Below are 21,316 nucleotides of genomic sequence, written 5' to 3' on the forward strand. Positions count from 1 at the left end.
AAAACACATAACATAGAATTTATCATCTGAACTATTTCTGAGTATACAGTTCAGTAGTATTAAGTATATTCATATCACCAATCTCCAGAACTTTTCCATCTTTTAAAATGAAACTCTATACCTATTAACTAACAACTCCCCATTCCTCCCCTCCCCCCAGCTCCTGATAATCACCACTCTGCTTTCTGTTTCTATGAATTTGATGACCCTAGGTAACTCATATAATGGAATCGTACGTGTCTTTTTGTGATTGGCTTATTTCACTTAATACTATCTTATTTCACTGTTCTCAAGGTTTATTCATGTTGTAGCATATGTCAGAATTTTATTCCTTTTTAAGGGTGAATAATATTCCATTGTATGGATATACCACATTTTATTTATCCATTCATCTGTCAGTGGACACTTGGGTTGCTTCCACTTCTTGGCTATTGTGAATGATGCCGCTATGGACATGGGTGGACAAATATCCAAGTCCCTGCTTTTAATTCTTTTGGATATATATCCAGAAGTGGGATTGCTGGATCATATGGTAATTCTATTTTTAATTTTTTTGAGGTACCACCATACTGTTTTCCATAGTGACTGCACCATTTTATATTCCCACCAACAGTGCACAGGGTTCAAATTTTTCCACATACTTGCCCAGACTTGTTATTTTCTGTGTTTCTTAAATAGTAGCCATCCGCGTGAGGTGAAATTATGGTGTTAATTTGTATTTCTCTAATGCTAAGTGATGTTGAGCATTATTTCGTATGTTTATTGACCATTTGTATGTCCTCTTTGGAGAAATGTCTATTCAAGTCTTTTGCCCATTTTTTAATTAAGTGGCATATAATCTTACTAAGTCTTGATTCCTCCACCATGGAGGCACCATGTTCATGGTACTTCATTACTTGCCAAAGGCAGCTAAAGGAAGATACAGTTGAAAATGTGTTCACAAGCAACAGAAGGAGGGCAATCTTGATCTGAATTCTAATACACAGGGGTGAACCCTCATGTATTACCAACAGTGACCACTGTTGGGCAGAAAAAAACTTATTTCCACATAAAGTTATGTCTGCTTTTGAGATATTCTCAGTGCTTTATATCAACAAATTATTGAGAAGACCACATATAACTCACTCATGTGATAGAAAAATGAGTTGTGGAATTTTGGAGTAAAAGGGACTGTAAATATCCAATCTCTTCATGTTACAAATAAGGAAATCAAGCCCGAGAGAGAGAGAGCGTGATTTGCCTGCAGCGAGTTGATGGGAAAACTGCAATGAGGACTCAGGACTCCGAACTCTCAGCCAGAGTTTTCCTCGTTACACACATGGAGCCTTTATTCTTCACCTTTAAGAACAGGTTTCTCAACCTTGGCACTATTGACGTCTTGGGCCAATTAATTCCTTGTTGCGTGTGGCTGTCTATTGTATTGTAGGGTGTTCAGCAGCATCCCTGGCCTCTACCCCCTGGAAGCCAGGAGCACCCCCCTCCTTCCCCACTGTGACAGTCAAAGATGTCTCCAGACATTGCCACATGTTCCCCGGAAGGCAAAGTCCCCACCTCCCCTACCCCAGTTGAAAACCACTGCACTAGAAGATTAGGTATTTATTATTCACTTTCCACATTAATTCTCATTTTCAAGTTGAAAATAAGGAGTGATCAAGACAAATTACTAAAGGCTGAAAGAGAAAAAATATGTATATAATTCATACTAAATAGTGGTGTCTCAAGCCCACTTCCTTTTTCAGCAGACAAGCACTGAGTGCTTCCAAAGACTACAGAAAAACGGCCCCTGAAAGGGCAAACAAGGCCCCAGGTTTTCCTACAACATAAGGTCGAAACATGGTAAATTGGAGCTGCCTGTTGTTTCCTTGCTTCATTTAAACTTGAGGAAACTGTGCCAACTGACACATTCTAGCTCCCATTTCTCTGTATCTGCTGTGTCTACTGGGTCTAGTCTTGCTTTTATAAAAATGAGATGTGACATATTCTCCTACTGCAGGCCCTTTACTCACCTGATATCTTCCCCATAGCAGATAGTGGTATCTTCAGTAAGAAGTTCACAGGCAAATCCTATATTTTCAGCAGTTTCTGCAACAGAAAAAAGTTAAGTCATATGTCATTCCTACTGATGAATTTAATAATGGACTTTAGTAATGATATTTTTTCAATTAATGAAATAACCAGATTCAATCAAATATGTTGTTTTTCTGTAGCAATGTCTAGAAATCACATAAAGAAAAAAATCCCTTTCTCTGTAATAAAGTAAATGTAATAAGTCAAAGTCTGGTTGAGATGTTTTCAATAATAAAATGTGCTATATATCAAATACATAAACCGGTTATTTAATAAATCAATGCTGATTGAAATACTGAACATTTAGTTCATGTGGTTTAATCATTCTGTTATAGGGGAGAAGGATAACCATTTCCATAAGCCCTCACATGGGGCTCCTACTGGAGATTTTTCCCCTCTTCCACCACCATTATTTGTTTAAGGTCAGGACTTAATCCCTTAGCTTATCAAAGTGTGTAACCCATCAACTATGTCAATCAGAGTAAGAGATGTGATCTAGATTCCCATGGGAGGCTTCTGAAGTAAAGAATACAAACAACTTGTTGAGCTCTAAATTTAAAAATGAAAATCTTCCCTTGGGTATAAAATTTTCATTATTTTCAAGCAGTAAAAGGGGCAGGAAAACAAAAGTTATATAGTTCAGTATTTTGTACTGTTCTACTCTATGCCCAACAGGTGCCAAAGTGCTGGGGACGACAGAAGGGACCAGAGTATAGCAGCCCAGTATAGCAGCCCACATCTGGTGGGAGAGAGAAGACTAAACACAATCAGGAAGACACGACAAAGAGCTCAGTTTTAAGGAGTAAACTCTGCTACTGAGGGAGCTTCGGGAAGGATGCGGTCAGGATGGGCTGGAATAACAGAGAAGGATTTCTTAGGGAAAGAGTCTCTGTCCCAAAGAAACAGACAGTGTTTGTACAGGATGGAAAGTTTGAGGTCACCTTGAACAAGGGAAACAGGAGCTATGAATATTTATGAATTAACAGATATGCGTCCCTGCAAACTAAATTACCCTTTTTGTCTCCAGTAAGCACCCAGATCTTAATGTCAGCTTTTGCAAGTTTTGAAATGGTTTCTGGGACTCCATCTTGTAGCTTGTCTTCAATAGCTGTTGCTCCCAATAGCTGAAATGTGCATTAAAAGAAAGGAATTAGCAAATAAGCCAAAAATGTTCTGTAATTGCAGTTTGCCAAACTGTAAAAAGAAGGACTAAATACACCCCAGTTGGTGCTCTGTTGGGGCCAGTGGCCAGCATTAACTGGGAAGGCTGTCGTGTGTCATACTCATCAAAAACCAAACAGCCCAAAACTTTTTCCTTAAAGTAATTCACCAAGACAAAAATATAAGTACAAATCAAAGACAATAAAAATATACTTTCATTGTGTGTATACTACTTTACATGGACACAAGCCAATTTCTCTTGCTAAAAGTCAATACTGACTATTCACTGAACATTTCCTTTTAATATAAACAGTAAAGGCAGTAAGTGTTAAACTTTAAAAAGTCTCTTTAACAAATGGTATATTTTCTCATTTCAAGATTTTGCAAAATATAAATCTCAGTAATTCTCACAATGTAATAAGTATATGCTGGCTTGTTACTGTATACAAATCATAATGAATTTTAATAAGTGATATAAAAATAACAGAATCAGAATCTCATAGTGTTTTCTGTCATTTGGTTTCTCCTAATGGCAACTCCTATTTTGCTTGCTGAACAAAAGAAATTCAAGTGACCTAGTTCCACTGTACCAATTTCAAATACTGAAGTTGGAATTATCTTTCAAGCATGAGATCAAAACTGTAATAAAACTTAATAAAATTTCCAATTCTCTTTGGAATATCAAGGAGAAAGTTACAAAGGTTAAGACTCACAATTAAGTCTTTTTCAATCTCCTCATATACTTTATCCAGAGCTTCATCCCGGTTGGTTGAGGCTACACTTGCAGCCATAAACTTTTTATTCCATTCTTCAAATTCTTTTTCTTCAATTTCCTTATAGCAAAGGCACAGGGTTCTAAGAGTCTCACCTGCAAAGATCTGTTTAAAAGACAATCCATTCACCCAAAGAATAGTTAATTTTATGTAATTCAAGATCAAGTTTGAAATCTTACTTTGAAATAATACAATAAGAGAATTTTAAAAGACTGTGAAAGATGGATTCTGTACACATACATTCCATAGAGGAGATTAAACAAATACTTTGTTTTTCTAAGTATTCTCAGTATCTTAGGAATATATTTGTAGTTCCCAAATTAGTTCAAGGGAAAAGCATATCTTTCTTCAAAATCAAGTCATGAGATTTTAAAAAACCCTTTTTCTCTTAACTAAGAAAATAACAGACCAAGGAAGCTGCCTTGGGGTATGATGATTTTGTAAACCAGACCTGACACCTTTATAATTTGTTTCTACAAACTGTTACAAGTCCAATCAACTATGAACTCTCAACCAAGCATTATTCCCTCAAACCATTTCTGAAATACATGAGCCACTGTTAAAGCTGAGATAAAACATTTTAATGAGTCTGGAAAATTTAATCATGGTGAACAGATATAAGCCATTTTAAATAGCTTAAATATGAACCGGTAAAAATGTTCCGTTACTTCACAATCACATCTTGTCTAGCCAAAAATGGCAGAACTGGTTCACCCAACTGAGGGTCTGTTGTCAAAGACTCTTTGCAAGGTTCTGCGTGTATTTGATTAGACTGCCTTTGTTCATCTCCTCATGAGAAATTATCCAGTGTAACTGCTTCAGTAACATTTACAACCTTAAAATGTGACCCCACTTACTAAACATCATATTCATCAGGCTTCTTTCTGAAGGACCTTTGGCCCCCAAACTCAGACCCGTCAAGTGAAGGGAAGAAAAAAAACCCCTTTATTAAGCACCTACTAAGTGCTAGGGGCTGTGCAAGATGGTTTTCATCCACGAGGCTTTGCACCAACCCTCCATGATAGGAATTATCCCCTTCCTCTTCCACACGGGCAATTAATGATTCATCTGAGACATCCACCATTTACCCCCAGAGGGCACAAAACAAGTAAAAAGGCAGAACTGGGACACCAGATCTGACAGATATGCTCCATACTTCATTGCCATCATTATATATAAGCGAAACAATATAAGGGTTGGTAGGCAATTCTAAAAGAGAAATTTCCAGAAGCCTTCTGAATAACTGCAATATCACTGGGCCAAGTACATAGTCCCCTAAAATAGCAAGTTTGAAGTAATGAAGACCAAACTGATTCTCTAACAAAGATATCCGAACTTGATTATCCAGTGCACTGCTTTGTCATGCCCTATCATACATGAATGCTTTCTTTCCTTCACTGGACACTAGGACGTTGGAATTCTTGGAGACTACGGCACAGGATGGTTATGTAGCTTGCTCGAGTTCACCAGAAGAAAGACCAGTGTTTCTCCTGGATCAGTCCTGCAGATACTGCTGACCTGGATGCTGGGAAGTGGTAGCAAGGTCATTTCCTAGGAAGTCAGCGTCAGGGACAGAACATATTCCTACTTCGGTGCTCTTTCCACTCAACTACACCAAGACAATAGGTCAACGGTTAACAAAGAGCTTTCGTTGCAGCTTAAGGGATAGTACCAGAAAATAAGTTTGGAATCTGTGGCATAAAGAGTGGAAGTGAGACTTACATCCAGGGCATCCTGTGTCTCTTGTTTCATAGGAGTCGTTCGATGTAACCGTTCATAAATTACAGTGTCGGCACCTTTACAATAAAGCCTGATATTGCCTTCTAGGGTTCTTACTAGTAGCAAGGGAAGGAAAAGCAAATAGTAAAGTTAATGTTTGATTTCTTAAAAGTACATTCATAAAGTTAATTTGAAGTGTTACAGTGCTAAACATTCATAATTAGTTTAAAATCAGCAATGTACTGGGAAAAATGCTCTCAACAACGTTGGTAAGCCACTGTCTACATAGAACGTAATAGTGAAATAAATATGAAAAGATTCCTTCAGTCAGCTCCGTTTTCCATAGCCTTGCTTATTCTTTCAGCAAATATTCACTGACTCCCTACTATGTGCTAGCTTCTTCCATAGAGCCTTTTTTGTCCATGCCAGCCAGTAGGAATCTTTCTTACCTATAAACCCACAACACTTAACTGCCTTTAATACTGGGACCAAAACATGCTCCTTGTGACCATTTTCTTGGTGTTTTTGATCTCTGCAGTAATTTAATTGTATTACGTGTCTCATCAGTAACTAGATTTTAAGTTCTCTAAGGTAGATGCCAGGCGTGATAATCAGCCCAGATCAGTGCTGGGTACGCAGAAAGCACTCAGGAAAATGAGCCTAATCAGAGTTCAGGAGGCAGTTAAACCTATATATCTTTTTGGTTAAAAAGTCAATCTCATGGTGGAAAAGCTTATAGATATCACTTAACCCAGTGATCCAAGCTGATGTGACCAGCAATCACAGGCCTTCTGATGTGATGTGCTGGGAAAGACACGGCACCGATCTACGTACCCCTCCTGCCAACAGTGCGTCATCTGAACCTAATCATGAGGGAACATCAGACAAACCCAAACTGAGGGACTCTCGACAAAATAACAGGCCTGGGCTTTTCAAAAATGTCAGCGTATGAAAGATCAAAAACAGGTTGTGGAACTCTTCTAGAATAAAGGAGACCAGAGTAACAATCACCGAATGCAATGTGGAATATTAGGTGGGGTCCTGAATCAGAAAGAGAATTCCTGGTAAAATTCGAAAACGTTCTGTACAGATAATAATACTGTAATGTTAAATTTTCTGAGTCTGGTCAGTGTACTGTATATAAAAATAAGTGAAGGTTCCCGATCTTAGGAAATACCTACTTAAGTGTTTGGGGGAAAGGGGCATGAGATCTGCAATTGACTCTCAAATGGCTGAGAAAACAAGAACGTGTAAATGATAATGACAAAGAATTCGTGACCAGTGCTAACAATGGTGGATATGGAAGAAAATACAAGAGTTCTTTCAAGTGTTCTTGCCATTTTTCTGTAAGTTTGAAATGAACTTCAAAATATGAACTTGAAACATTCCAATATTATGAAGTGATCACTGTCTCCACTTGGCTGCCTGGGCTGGAGGGATGATGTTGATTCATAAGCACAGCCTCGCTTTTCTCAGAACTCCTCTCCTGCCACACTCTCCCTTCCCTGATGTCCCTCAAGCCTCCAGCAGAAGTGCTCAGAGTGACTCACGATATAAAAGCTCATGTTGTGGGTCTACCACCCACGGTGCTGCCACCCCAATTCCACAGCTGGCAGCCCACATCTTTGAAGATACGCCAACATCTGCAAGATTCAGATCTACTGCGTTTGTTCCTTTGAGTGATGGACATGGTGTAGAATGAAGAAAGAAAACACTAGTTTGGACAAGCCTGCGGAAATCCTCCGGGAGCCAAGGGGGTTCATTCACTGCCTAGTTTATCCTGGTGTCGCTAAATAAAATGTGTGAAAGGCAGCATCTCCATGAGCCATTCACAGACGTACCCTGAGGGCGACCTACCAATTATAGACATTCGCTTCCGGTCACTGTTGAAGTCTAAAATCGCGAGAACATTGTAGGTCCTCTCAGTGCCCAACTCACTGATGGTGATCGTGTTCTGGGTCCTGGTGAGGAAGGCAAAACCGAAGTTCCTGGCGGCGCTTACCAGAGCACCTTCATCAGGAGAGGCCGCCTGGTAGTTGAGCTGACCTAGCAAGCGAGGCAGGAGAGAAAACCGGAAAAGCTGAGCTCACCACCAAGGGTTCACCAGTGCAGTTCACGTGCTGGGTGAGGATGTATGGTTACCCCTCAGTACCAGCAGGGGACTGATTCCAGGAGCACCCGCAGGCAAATTCTACAGATGCTCTAGTCCCTTATAAAATGGCAGACTACAGCAGATATAGCTGGTGTTCCACATCTGCGGGCACAGAGGACCAACTGTATTGCAAAGCCCAAAACAGCCTCAAGAAAACAAGTCACTGATTTTTAAGGGTATGCCAACATTAATGTTAAAGTTTTTCAAAGGTAAACTTTTATTTCTAATCATAAACAGTGATATAAACTAGAAGTAAAAAAAAAAAAAATCTGGCCAAGAATAGGGGGAAAAAAATCTCATAATCCCACCATCCAGAGGAAAAACAACACTATTGACATTCTGTTATCATTTCTTCCAGTCCTTTTGGAAATGCCTATTTCTGTAATAGTTTCCATCATGTTAAATATACATTTACATCCTGATTATTTTAACATTGTATTTTGAGCATGTTATCATAGCTTTAAAAAAGTCTTTCTATGTATTATTTTAAAGGAATGTAACCTGTGAATGTAACATGTGACCATTTTCCTATTACCGGCACTTAGTTCCTTCCCCCAATTTTTTTACTCTAAAAAATAACGTTGTGGACTTCCCTGGTGGCGCAGTGGTTGGGAATCTGCCTGCCAATGCAGGGGACATGGGTTCGATCTCTGGTCTGGGAAGATCCCACATGCCATGGAGCAACTAAGCCCGCATGCCACAACTACTGAGTCTGCGTGCCACAACTGCTGAAGCCCACGCACCTAGAGCCCGTGCTCCGCAGCAAGAGAAGCCACCACAATGAGAAGCCCGCGCACCACTGCAAGGAGTGGCCCCCGCTCACCACAACTACAGAAAGCCCACGTACAGCAACCAAGACCCAACAAGGCCATAAATAAATAAGTAAACAAACAAACAAAAAATTGCCTTCTCTCAAACCACTAAAAAAAAGTTTAAAAAATAAATAATTTTAAAAACACTGTAATAAGCATTTTGTATGTGTATAAAGGTTTTTCTGACTCTATTTTCTAAGGATAGCTTCCTAGTCGTGAAAATACTGGGGTAAAGAATATTGACAATTTTTACACCTGTTGGCACATATTTTACTCACTTCTTTTCTAAAAGGGTTGTACCAGGTTATCTTCCCTCTAGAAGAGTGTGCTTTCTTCACCTTAGCTATATTCTAATTTTAAAAAGTCTCAAAATGTATCAATCTGTTCAATATCTTGATATTTGAAAGTTATATAATGGGAAACTGCCTTTATTTCACAACTAAATTGCAACAATAGGAGTAAATCTCACAATGTTGAGTGGAGAAGCCAGACACCAAGTACAAACCACATAATTCCATTTACACAAACCGCAAAGCAGACAAAGCTAACCCACACTATTTGAAGTCAGGAGAGTAGTCACCCCGGAGGGGCAATGACTGAAAGGGAACATAAAAGGGATGTCTAGGGGATGGGAGATGTTCTTTTTGTAAAAATCTGGGTACTCATGACAAGGGAGTATTCAACCTGTGAAAACGAGCTATACGCTTGTCTCTGTACACATGTTGTACCTCAGTAAAAAATTAAAAGAAAAAAAAGCTCCGCCTATCCAAGAGTTTCTACTTTTCTACTCTTAGTTCTTCCAACTCAAAGTAGAATGAAAAGTATTTCTATAGTCAGATGAATTTCCACCGGAAAAGGCATTTCGTTTTCCACCATGGTAATGATCAGGATGCACCCATAGATGGATGGGCAGCTCTTTACCCCATCCGTCTATGGGGAGGGGGCGGATGCCCCAGGGTGCACAGCTGTAGGTAGAGCTAAACGCCCGGTCCCTACCCTACTCTCTTCACATACATGCTCAGGTGGTTCACTCTAAGTCAATATTAATCACTCCCAAATAGTAATTAAAGATGACTGTTAGGTTGGCCTCTCTCCATCTGTTCACCCAGAAAGTCATACACCAGAAGTTACGAATGTACTTGCTAAATCCAGCCATTCTACAAACACACACATACCAGAGGGTAAAATATTTAACCAGAGCTAAACAAGCAGCAGTGAGAACACAGTCCCCTCCCTTCAGCAAGTTTCACTGGCAGGGATATATTGCATCATACTGAAGGCAAACTTACTTCCAACAGAAAAAAAAGGAACAAAATGATAAAAGGTGGTAAAGTTCCCATGAGTAAGACAATCATATCTGGAGAGAACACTGATATTTTTATCATTAAAAGAAAATCCTTCCATTTTGTTCTAGTAATGGAATCACAGAATTGCAGACTAATAGAGACAGGAGGAACTTCAGAGACCTGGTCCAAACTCCAACTTTATGTTTGCAGGAGGAAACCTGGACTAAAAATTAACCTCCTGAAACCTCTTCTGCAGAAAACTCTTTATTTACCACACGCTCAGACACAACCAAAGAGACTTTCTTTTCTTTTACAGACTAATTTGTGGATCACGGAACTGATGCAAATAAAAAAGATGCTGAAACAACAAACCCCACCTCTCATTATCCTGATTCCATAGCTTCCTCTGGTTGATAATCTTCTAGTCACCAGTCTTGAAACAAGTTACGTCTCAGATTGACTATCCCCGCCCCCAATTTGTTACTTTCTCATCCTTCCCAAAGACTCCACGCTAACCCAGGTCCTCAGTTTCCTCACCCATCTCGTGTGTCCCGGCTCCAAACTCCTAAAACTTAGCTCTCTAATCATAATCTCATGGTGCATCCCAACTTAAAGGGCTTCAGGTAAAGAAAATGCCCCCAAGCCTTTTAAACGCTTCTCTCCCATGGCCTCTGCAGGAGGCAGGAGGTTATGATGGCCGCAAGGTGTGTCTCCCCACCTCGTGTACACATACACTTTCTCCCAGTGACTCAAGCAAACTCTAACCGAGGTATTTCTGGGAAGGGATTTTATTGATATAATTCAGGTCCAGATCGGGGTTGACCTTCAGATAAGGAGATTATCTGGGTGTTCCCAACCTAACTGGGTCAGTCCTCAAAAGGGACGGGGCTCTTCCTGGGGAGAGAGATTTGAAGCATGAAAGGGGTTTGATGGAAGGGAGATTCTCCACTGCTGGCTTTGAAGACAGGGGGAACCATGTGGCAAGGAAGGAGGGAGGCCCTGGGAGCAGAAAGAAGCCCTAGCTGATAGCAAGGAAATGGAGACCTCAGTCCTACAACCACACAGAACTGAATCCTGCTCTCAGCTTGCAAGACGATGCTGATCTCCAGTTGAAAACGTGGCCTGACCTTGATTCTAGGGAGATTCTTAGCAGAGAACCCAGTCACACCGTGTGCCCAGACTGCTGACCTAAAGAACTGTGAGCTAATGAATGGGTGATTTAAGCCTCTGACTTGTGGTGATCCACTACAGAGCAACAGAAAACCAATGCAGCTTCTCCACACTCAGCCTCCATGTGCCCTACATGTACTCAACACTTGGGCCACACAAACCGTCTGCTGAGCATACGTGACAAGATTCTTACCTCTCACTGTTGATGTTATGCATAATAAAAGATGAGCCAATCTCTACTATTCTTGTAAAAGAGGGAAAATGAGAGTGCAAGAGCAGAGGCACCCCAGCATGGTGGAGTGGGAGGACTCAGCTAAAATGAGTCCTAACATGCTGTCTGAGCTCAGGTAGGTCTTGGTGCTTCTGGGTCTGAATTTCCTCATCTATAACATTTGGAGGAGTTACTCCCAAGGTCCCTTCCAATGGACCCTTTCAAGGTGCTTTTATGTATCAAAGCCAAAATCAATTTTTCTTTTACCTCCAATAGCTTCTACACATTTAGTTTTTATGCCTATTTCTCCTCTGGAGATTTCATCCACTACATGTGAAGCCTCAGCATCAGAAAACAGAGAAGGACATTCGTTTGTATGCTGGGGCTGATTAAAGTGGAGAATGCATATGACAAAAGGGCACCTTTTGCTCTCTCCAGAATGCACATGTGTATCTATATAATGTATCCTTGTGTCCATAGGTGACAAAATCCCTAGCTTTCATTAATACTGGACAAATTTGCTCTAACAAAGGTAGCACAAGCTGCATTTAAGAATGCTGCAGACTTGGAAACAACCTAAATGTCCATCGACAGGTGAATAGAAGATGTGGTATATATACACAATGGAATATTACTCAGCCATAAAAAAGAATGAAATGCCCTTTGCAGCAACATGGATGGACCTAGAGATTGTCATACTGAGTGAAGTCAGAAAGAGAAAGACAAATACCATGATATCACTCATCTGTGGAATCTAAAATACGACACAAATGAACTTAAACAGAAACTGACTCACAAACAGAGAGAACAGACTTGTGGTTGCTGAGGGAGAGGGAGGGTGGGGGAGGAATGCAGTGGGAGTTTGGGATTAGCAGATGCAAACTATTGCATAGAATGGATAAACAACAAGGTCCTACTGTATAGCATAGGAAACTGTATTTAATATCCTGTGATAAACCATATTGGAAAATAATACGAAAAAGAATGTACATACATGTATAACTGAATCACTGTGCTGTACAGCAGAAATTAACACAACACTGTAAATCAACTATACTTCAATTTTTTTAAAAAAGGTTAATTTAAAAAAATAGAATTCTTCAGAGGACTCTACAAGTCAACTTGCTTGTTCCCATGCAACTACACATGAATTATGCTCCTTCAAATGAAAAAGGCAGCTTCAGGAGGCCTAGGCTTTTGGCTGCTATTATTTCAAACCCCAAACATATCTGAATGTAAAACATAAGTTCTCTCTGAAATTATTTTGTAGTAAAGACTGTCCAAGTTTAAAGTCCACTTATCATCCAGATAAGGTTTGACTCATCATAAATATTAAGTAATCAGATAGTGAGAAGATTTTGATCCTTCTGTTATAACGCAAGAGTCAATCATTTTTTTTTTACTGAAAAGATTTCAATTCCAAAGTGATAAATACATCTGGAGCTAGAACTGTGAAGGAGATGTATATTTCCGGAGGCCAGGAGCCTGTTTCATGGGTTGCTGGCTCGTATACCATCTAGTGGAAGGGGCCCACAGATAGTCATCGTTTGGGTGGAGATTCGACAAACTTGTCACGCACACAACTCTTTTTTAATTTTTCCTTTGGACAGTAATATTTACTATTATAGGAAATACTTATACACCTTGTTATATTTGTACTTTGAATTAATTTAGTGATAATTTGCAATATGCTATGTGGATTCAGACTGCAATCATTTGAAACTTTACGTGATACACCATCATAATTCATATGATCCTGTGATTCTAAAGTTTAAATCTCACCAGGTTGAGATGGGAATTTTCAGAAGTCATTCACTTTGAGGGTATTTGGGTTCTCTGAAATAAGTGACAGGATCCCTGGGAGAAGGACTTTAAGACAGTTGCACTGCTATCCATTCACTTCTTTTCCCCAGAGGGGGTAAAAGAAAAAAAAAAGGACTGAGGCGACCTGGTCTAACTGTTTTGTCAGCTGGCCCTCTGGGTAAACAGACCAATCATATTTTCTAGGAAGAAGAAACCTTATATCAGAAATGCCTTTTGCAGGGTATCTCTGGCAAAGAATTACCTATGGGAAATAGAACCCAGGATCTAGAAGGCAAGGCTCCCTGGAGTATGCCATGTAAGCCATGCACTTCTCTGGGGTATAAAATATCATAAGTGAAACCTAACTGAAACACCTCTAGTTCATACAACTCTTTATATGTGCATTCGAGTCCCAAGCACGCGTTCCCCGTAAACTAAAAAAACTGGTCCCCAGTGTCTGAGATGCGAGAGCCACACTCACCGTCGAGCCTGTCCACCATGACCGTGTGGCACACGGCCAGCAGGAAGAAGAACTGTCGCACTTCCGGCTCCTTCCCTGACTGGATTTGCTCAATGAGATAATGGTCATAAAATACAAGCTTCCCGTCGGAATACGTATTCCAGCTAAAATCCACTGGCTGAAACAAGCAGAGGAGGAAAAGTCAGTGTGATTTAAAAGAAACAACTCCGGCTTCACGAATGACAGGGACTTTTCTCTGAAGCCGTGTCTTCATGCAAGCATCACCTTAGGATTTTAATGCGTTCTGAAGTGTCAAGAGGCTCACAACTGTCTTAACACAGCCTGTTGTGAGTTGAATTGATATGTTGCCCTAACCCCTGGTACCTGGGAATAGGACCTTCTTTGGAAATAAGGTCTTGGTAGATGTAATCAAAATTCAGGTATACTGGAATGGGGGGGCCCTAATCCAGTGACTGGTATCTTTATAAAAGGAGGGAAATCTGGACACAGACACACAGGCAGAAGGCCATGTGACGACACAGGCAGACTTCTGAGTGTTGAGTCCACAAGCCAAGGAACGTCAAGGATTGCAGGCAACCACCAGAACCTAGGAAACGGCAAGCAAGGAGTCTGCCCTAGAGCCCCCAGAGGAAGCGTGGCCCTGCTGACACCTTCATTTCAAACTTTTAGCCTCCAGAGCTGTGAGGGAATACATTATTGTTGCTCTAAGCCACCCATTTTATGGTGGTTTGTTACAGCCCAGGAAACTCATACACAACCCAAGAGATTTCCTAAGTGAAAGGACTCACCTCTATTTTGCTATGATTGTTCTGAGAAGAATCCCGATGGTCTCCTGTGAACAAACAGGACAAGACAAATTGAGTCAACGGGTCTCGAAGCCCGTTTCTGGACAGCCCTCGAGTTAAGAATGGTTTTTTAAGAGTTGTAAAAAACAAACAAAGCATAACCAAGAAGATATTTGATACAGACCATAGGTGGCCAGCAAAGGCTAATATATTTCCTATCTGGCTCTTTACAGAAACAGTTTGCTGGCTTCTGGTCTAGAGGTTCAAATACTGGCAAATTGTGTCCCTCTACACTGCCATCTCCTCTGGGGCCAGAATCACGTCCTATGAAGTGCTTTACCCCCGCCCTCCCCCAGCTCAGAAGGAACCACCACCCACGCAGAGGAGAACCCCTTCCTCAAGCCCTCAGCATCCCACCTTCCTCACTGATGTTCTGGGAAAGTACCATACACAGCACAAAGTTTCCTCCAGGTGGAAAGCATATGATGTTATGCTTACAGCTTTTAAAATAATTATGTCGTTTTTATTTAAAAGTTAGAGCACCCTATTTTTTTTTTTTTGGTACGCAGGCCTCTCACTGTTGTGGCCTCTCCCGTTGCAGAGCACAGGTTCCAGACGCGCAGGCTCAGCGGCCATGGCTCACGGGCCCAGCCGCTTCGCTGCATGTGGGATCTTCCCAGACCGGGGCATGAACCCGTGTCCCCTGCATCCGCAGGCGGACTCTCAACCACTGCGCCACCAGGGAAGCCCCCTAGAGCACCCTATTTGAATACAGCATTAGCCTTGTTATTTTTATAAATCTATAGCACATTTCAGAATATCAAATGGAAATCAATTTTTAAAATATAATGGTAGTGAAATACATGTTAACATACAATTTACCATCTCAACTTTTTTTTTTTTTTTTTTGGTATGCAGGCCTCTCACTGCTGTGGCCTCTCCCATTGCGGAGCACAGGCTCCTGACGCACAGGCTCAGCGGCCATGGCTCACAGGCCTAGCCGCTCCGCGGCATGTGGGATCTTCCCGGACCGGGGCATGAACCTGTGTCCTCTGCATCGGCAGGCGGACTCTCAACTACTGCACCACCAGGGAAGCCCCATCTCAACTATTTTTGAGTGAACAGTTCAGCAGCACTAAGTCCAATCACACAGCTGTGCAGCCATCAACACCATCCATCTCCATGGCTCTTTCATCTGGTAAAATTGAAACTCTGTACTTATTAAACACTAACTCCTCATTCCCTTCTCTCCTCAGCCCCTGGCAACCACCATTATACTCTCTGTCTCTATGAATTTGACTCCTCTAAGTACCTCAAATAAGTGGAATCATACAATATGTGTCCTTTTGTGCCTGGCTTATTTCACTTAGCAGAAAGACCTCAAGGTTCATCCATGTCGTAGCAAGTGTCAGAATCTCCTTCATTTTTAAGGCTGAATAAAATCCCATTGTGTGTATATACCACATTTTCCTTATCCATTCATCCACTGATGGACACTTAGGTTCCTTCTAAACCTTCACCATTGTGGATAATGCTGCTACGAACATGGGTGTACACATATTGCTCGAGTCCCTGCTTTTGGTTCATTTGGGGTGTGCACCCAGGAGCAGAATTGCTGGGTCACATGGCAAGTTAAATTTTTGCAGAATGTGTACCTATTTCTGACTCCTGACCTCCCCGAGCCATTCTGGGAAGGCAGCCTCTGGCCACACATGCCCAGGGACTGAGTAACTAACAGCTTCCACTCACCGTAAATTTGCCCGTTGATGCAGCATTTTTTAAAGGTCATGATGTTCTGTGTGAGCGTCCCTGTCTTGTCAGAGAAGATGTAATGGATCTGCCCGAGCTGCTCATTCAGCGTGGTGGTTCTTGCCTTCGCAGGTGTGTCTTTCTCAGGATAGTACATCTGCAGGTCCCAGTTGATGAAGTAACTCTGTCCAAGACGAATCACTTCCACGCTAGGAAGACAAAAGATTACTATTGATCGAGCTCTCAGATATGAGTGGCAGGCAGTGGATCTTGTCCTAACTTTGCACCAGGAGCGAGCTGCTTATCTATTGATACAAAGAGACAAGCCCTTCGGTGACCCATGTGCCCAGTCTCTGGGTTCTCCTGACCAAACACATCTTTCTCCAGCTTCAGGGTCAAAGTGTCCTCTCAGTGTGATTTCCTGCTCACTCCTGAGCACATCTGGCCACGGCACCCCACATTCAGAACACGCCACCCACACGAGTGACATGGTAACACTGCAGGGGGCACCCCAAAATGTGACAGCTTCTACTCTTTTCTCTCAATCCCCATCGCACTCAGAGACAACTGGAAAGGCATGTTCACCTTTGCCCTCAACTGGAGGACAAAGGGAGTGAGGGTCCACTAGGTTATACACCCCTGTGTACTCTCAAGTAGGACAAAGGGCTTTTGGCAAATAACCCCTAAAGCATGGTTTTTTCCTAAATTGTTTTTTTTAACCATTTTTTAATTGAAGTATATTGTGTTAGTTCCAGGTATACAGCAAAGTGATTCAGTGATATATATACATTTTTTGAGGAATGTGTACCTATATTTACATATTCTTTTTCAGATTCTTTTCCATTATAGGTTATTACAAAATACTGAATATAGTTCCCTGTGCTAAACAATAGGTCCTTGTCATTTATCCATTTTGTATATAGTCCTAAATTCTTATAAGGTTACAGAATGTCCAAAGTACGATATTCTAAAAGGATCATTTCCATTTAAAAACTATAACTGATTAAATCTATCTCAACTACTTAAGAAAGGTGCTTACACATCCAGCAACTGTTCATTGGGCAAAGGATGTGTCTATAATAAGCTAAACAGATGGAAAAATAACTCCCTCCTTCTCTCCTCCCTTATGTATTTCCTGAGTGCCTACTATGTACCAGACACCATCCTAGGTACAGGGGACACATCAGTAAACAAAAGAGACAAAAACCCTGCTCTCAAGGAGGTTACCTTCTAATGGAGACGGACAAATAAATAAAAAGGTAAACACACAGTGTATCAGGTGATGAAACTTCTCTGCAGAAAATCAAAGCAGGGTGAGGGGAACCGGAGACCGACAGGCAGAGGAAGTGATGTTTAAGGAAGAGAGGGTCAGGGAAAGCCAGGGGGATTAAGTGATATTTGAGCAGAGACCTGAAGGAAATGAAAGAGCAACCATGTAGATATGGAGGGGAAAACCATGTTATAGGTGGAGGTCAGAGCAGGTGCAAAGGCCCTGTGGCAGGCACTGGTACAGCTGTGGACTTCAAGGAGGCTAGAGATGAGGGAGTCTAGGGAGTGGGGTAGAGATGCTGGAGGTTATGGTTGGGTGTGGAGGGCAGAGCAGCAGATCACATGGGCCTTGTGGGTATAGTGTGGCTTCAGTGAATCGATTCTGAATGAATAGACTGTAGGGTTAAAAACAAAGCAGAGATACTATCTGAAATGACCTGACCGATTTATAGTTTGAAAGGACCTTTACTTCCAAGAGAAAAAGAAAATCATATTAGTCACATGATGTGACTTTTTAAACCTAAAACTACATATACGGTTTATTTCATAACATACATTTATAGATAGAGACAAAATAATCTGTATAATAGTTCCCCTAACAAAGGTAAAACTCATCTCAGTTTTTTTTTTTTAAATAACTGCAAACACATGGCTCCCCAGGGCTTTACTTCATGTTAAAAGAACAATAGTAACTACCTGTAATAAAATTAAAAATAAAACAAATGCACATGTAATAAAATTAAAATAAAATAAATGCTTCTAATTACAGGTGTGCATGTGGCCCTATATGCCTCTGGGCTGTTACTTCTCGGAACTAAGAGAAGGCTCTGAATGCTGGGTATATTTCAAGGCACAATTTCTCTCCCAACGGTCTAAAGTTGAATTGACCAGGGATAGTGAACTTTGATATTAAAAAATGAAAAAGTAAAAAAAGTCAGAAATATCACAAAACAAGGTGATGACCATTTGTCAGAGATACGATCCAGACTCTTATCACGGTTGAGGTTGAGATGAGAAACACAGAACACTTTGAGAAGTTGACGGTGGGCAGGGAGAGTGGTATTCCCATTAGAAGGCAGTGTTCAGGAAACCCAGTGAGTTTTCCAAGCAATAGGTGTAGCAGGTGGTAAAAAGGAAGACACAGAAAAGAGGTTAGGAAGGCTCCTGAAAAGGAAAACCACCACGTTATTCCACGACAATCTAAATCTTCACCCAGCTCTTTCTGATGCTTGGGCTTTGGAGCCCACCAGGAAGGAATCTTGCCAAGCCAGTGACTAAGGAGTGGAGTTTGATCTCTGAATCTGGTAGCCGTATCTGTCAAGAGGTCGAGATAAAAGATGCTGTGTCTGGCACAGAGCAGACACACCAACATTAATTTCCTTTCCCCGTATTAATTTCCTTCCTCCCTCAATTCTGAAACGAAAGCTATTTTCTTACTTGTTCCTTACGACCTTTGAAACAAGAATTGCTAGAGTTGAAGGTGTTCAGTTGGGAAGATGTACTGTGTTCTTCTGTTAAAGTAAAAGGCCAAAGAGAAGACAGCCTTACCTGACGTAGAGAGAGATGGGCACCAGGGTATTCAGAACAATGATGTAACCCCAGAAATTTAGGAATCCACGGTAGGAGGGTGCAGAATCTTCTCCATCATAGAGGTACCAAGAAAAATTGCCAATTTGAGCTTCCCAGTAAGCATGGCCGATGGCAAGACCCGCAGAAAGCAAGATAAGAACCACAATGATCTAAAAGAGATTCAACAGTTCAGTGTATTTGAAAGATGCACTGTCGACCCCACGCTAGTTTATCTTATCAATACTTTCCTTATGTATGATAATTTAGTAGTCTGTAAAAACAACACACTTAAAATAGAAACAGTGTCATAAGAATGCTTTGAAAATCTATTTATTTCTATGGTTGATTGATTTATCCTACATACCACATATAAGGTGAGGTTTTGTTCCCAAAATTATCTTTCAGAAGAGAAGGTGGTATCTTACATTCAAGTCTTTAAATATTCTCATATTATTGGACATCCTCTCAATTACTTTTCCTTTGAACAATAGCATGCTGTTTGGGAAAGACACCTTACCTCAGCATGAAACAATTTCAAAGAATGCTAAATTGGGATACGTATAGAAAATGTTTGAAGGAAATGATTTTTTAAAAAAGAAGGCAAGGAAATTTCACCCAGATTTGGGTAATTATTCCTGAAGGTTTAATGATCACTTAACGTTTAAGATCCTTAAGAAGTCATATAGTAAGTATTCTGTTGTGGAAATTGAGCATATACTTAAAGGATGAATAAAGAAGTCAACAGCCCTAGTGCTAGTTGGTTATTTGTGGGTAAGAATAAAATTTCCAGGGGCAAATTTAATGATGTCCAGATTCCGAAAGTGCTGTATTTCAAAAGAACTTGGCACAGAGGAGAAATGATGAGCCTCTCGTGAAGGCTCACGCCATAACCAAGACAATGACATGGAAGATGCATCAGAAAAGTTCAAATGAAGTTTTCATGAAATGTGAGAGCAGGGAAAAACGAATTGTCTCTTAAATTAATATATTACTTTTATGTAATTTTGAATATGTATATGCAGTTGAAGTACTGTAAGTATTGTAAGTCTCTAAAAGTTTATGTATTCAAATTAAACTAGATCAGATTGATCAAAATGGTGGACTAGAAGGACCTGGAATTCACCTCCCCTGTGAACATACCAAACTAAACTAAATACCTGAAAAAAAATCTCACTGGCAAACTGGAGGACTGCCTGATATTCAGGGCCACGCTACATGCAGAACAGTTAACAAAGCAGTCCTGAGACTGCTATCCTTAGAAGGCCTGTTTGCAAGGTTGACTGTTGGCTGGCTTCTGGGAACTTAGATTTTGGAAGGGTTTCCTGATTCCTTATTTCTTATTCTCTGATAAGAATGGCTCATTGTACCTAACTATTTGTGTAAAACAATATGTTTTATGCTGAATATCCACATTCCTTTAGGGAGTCTGAACCTTTGGTACATGCCAGGCAGATAAGTGCCTACACGACCAGACCCCAATAAAACCCAGGCACTGAGTCTCTAATGAGCTTCTCTGGTATAACCAACATTTCACATGGGCTGACACAAATTGTCACTGGGGAGGATTAAGTGTGTCTGGTGTGTATGACCCCACTGGGAGAGGACTCTTGGAAGCTTGCACCTGGTTTCCTCTGAACTTTGCCCCACGAGCCTTCTCCCTTTGCTGATCTTGCTTTGTAATAAGCAAGAATTACCATAATAAATTCTAACTATAAGGACAACTATACACTGAATTCTATAAGTCCTCCTAGTGAATCATCAAAACTGGGGGTGGTCTTGGGGACCCTTGAGAGAACTTATACCTAAACTTGCCTTATATTTGGACTCATACAGTACATGCTGGGTGGGGGGGGAATGGTTGGCTTTTAAGAGAACTATCCCTATGGGAAACTAACAGCAGTAAAATCAACCCTACATTGACTTTAGGAGCCCAGTCCCACTAACTTACCTAAGGCTCCCTGGTTTCCCAACTGATCACTCCACTCATCAACTCAGGGTACCCAACAACTGAAATTTACATTCCCAGGGAGATTCTCCAATTAGAAATGTAGCATTTCTGAGAAAAGGTGAGGGAATCTCCTCTCCCGCCCACCCCTCCCAACTTTGGTGCACCTTGTGAACTTTTCTACTTGGCCTACAGAGATAACACTTCTCTGCGTCAACAAATCTAGACCAAAAGACAGCAGTCTACCAAAACAGAAAATAAATACCGTATACACCATGTAGTTCATCAAGTAATCAATTTTAGTTCTTTTAAACCTGGTTTTCCCACTATTCTTCATTATTTTAGTGTCAGCACCTAAAAATGG

General features: G+C 40.8%; 1 protein-coding gene across 1 annotated transcript in view; it reads right to left on the reverse strand.

Moving 5' to 3' along the window:
- Positions 1-21,316, reverse strand: part of ATP8B1 (ATPase phospholipid transporting 8B1) — a gene marked incomplete at both ends in the record, with an annotated part of 61,531 nt that overhangs the window by 11,468 nt on the left and 28,747 nt on the right. Inside the window, 10 exons of the mRNA XM_079718192.1 lie at positions 2,007-2,082; positions 3,080-3,191; positions 3,942-4,106; positions 5,724-5,836; positions 7,578-7,766; positions 13,636-13,792; positions 14,424-14,467; positions 16,170-16,378; positions 18,987-19,177; positions 21,218-21,306. Of these exons, the coding sequence (XP_079574318.1) occupies positions 2,007-2,082; positions 3,080-3,191; positions 3,942-4,106; positions 5,724-5,836; positions 7,578-7,766; positions 13,636-13,792; positions 14,424-14,467; positions 16,170-16,378; positions 18,987-19,177; positions 21,218-21,306 (1,345 nt within the window). The remainder of the gene's footprint in view (positions 1-2,006; positions 2,083-3,079; positions 3,192-3,941; positions 4,107-5,723; positions 5,837-7,577; positions 7,767-13,635; positions 13,793-14,423; positions 14,468-16,169; positions 16,379-18,986; positions 19,178-21,217; positions 21,307-21,316) is intronic.

The sequence above is a fragment of the Hyperoodon ampullatus genome (assembly GCF_949752795.1).
Source record: "Hyperoodon ampullatus genome assembly, chromosome: 13".
NCBI lineage: Eukaryota > Metazoa > Chordata > Mammalia > Artiodactyla > Ziphiidae > Hyperoodon > Hyperoodon ampullatus.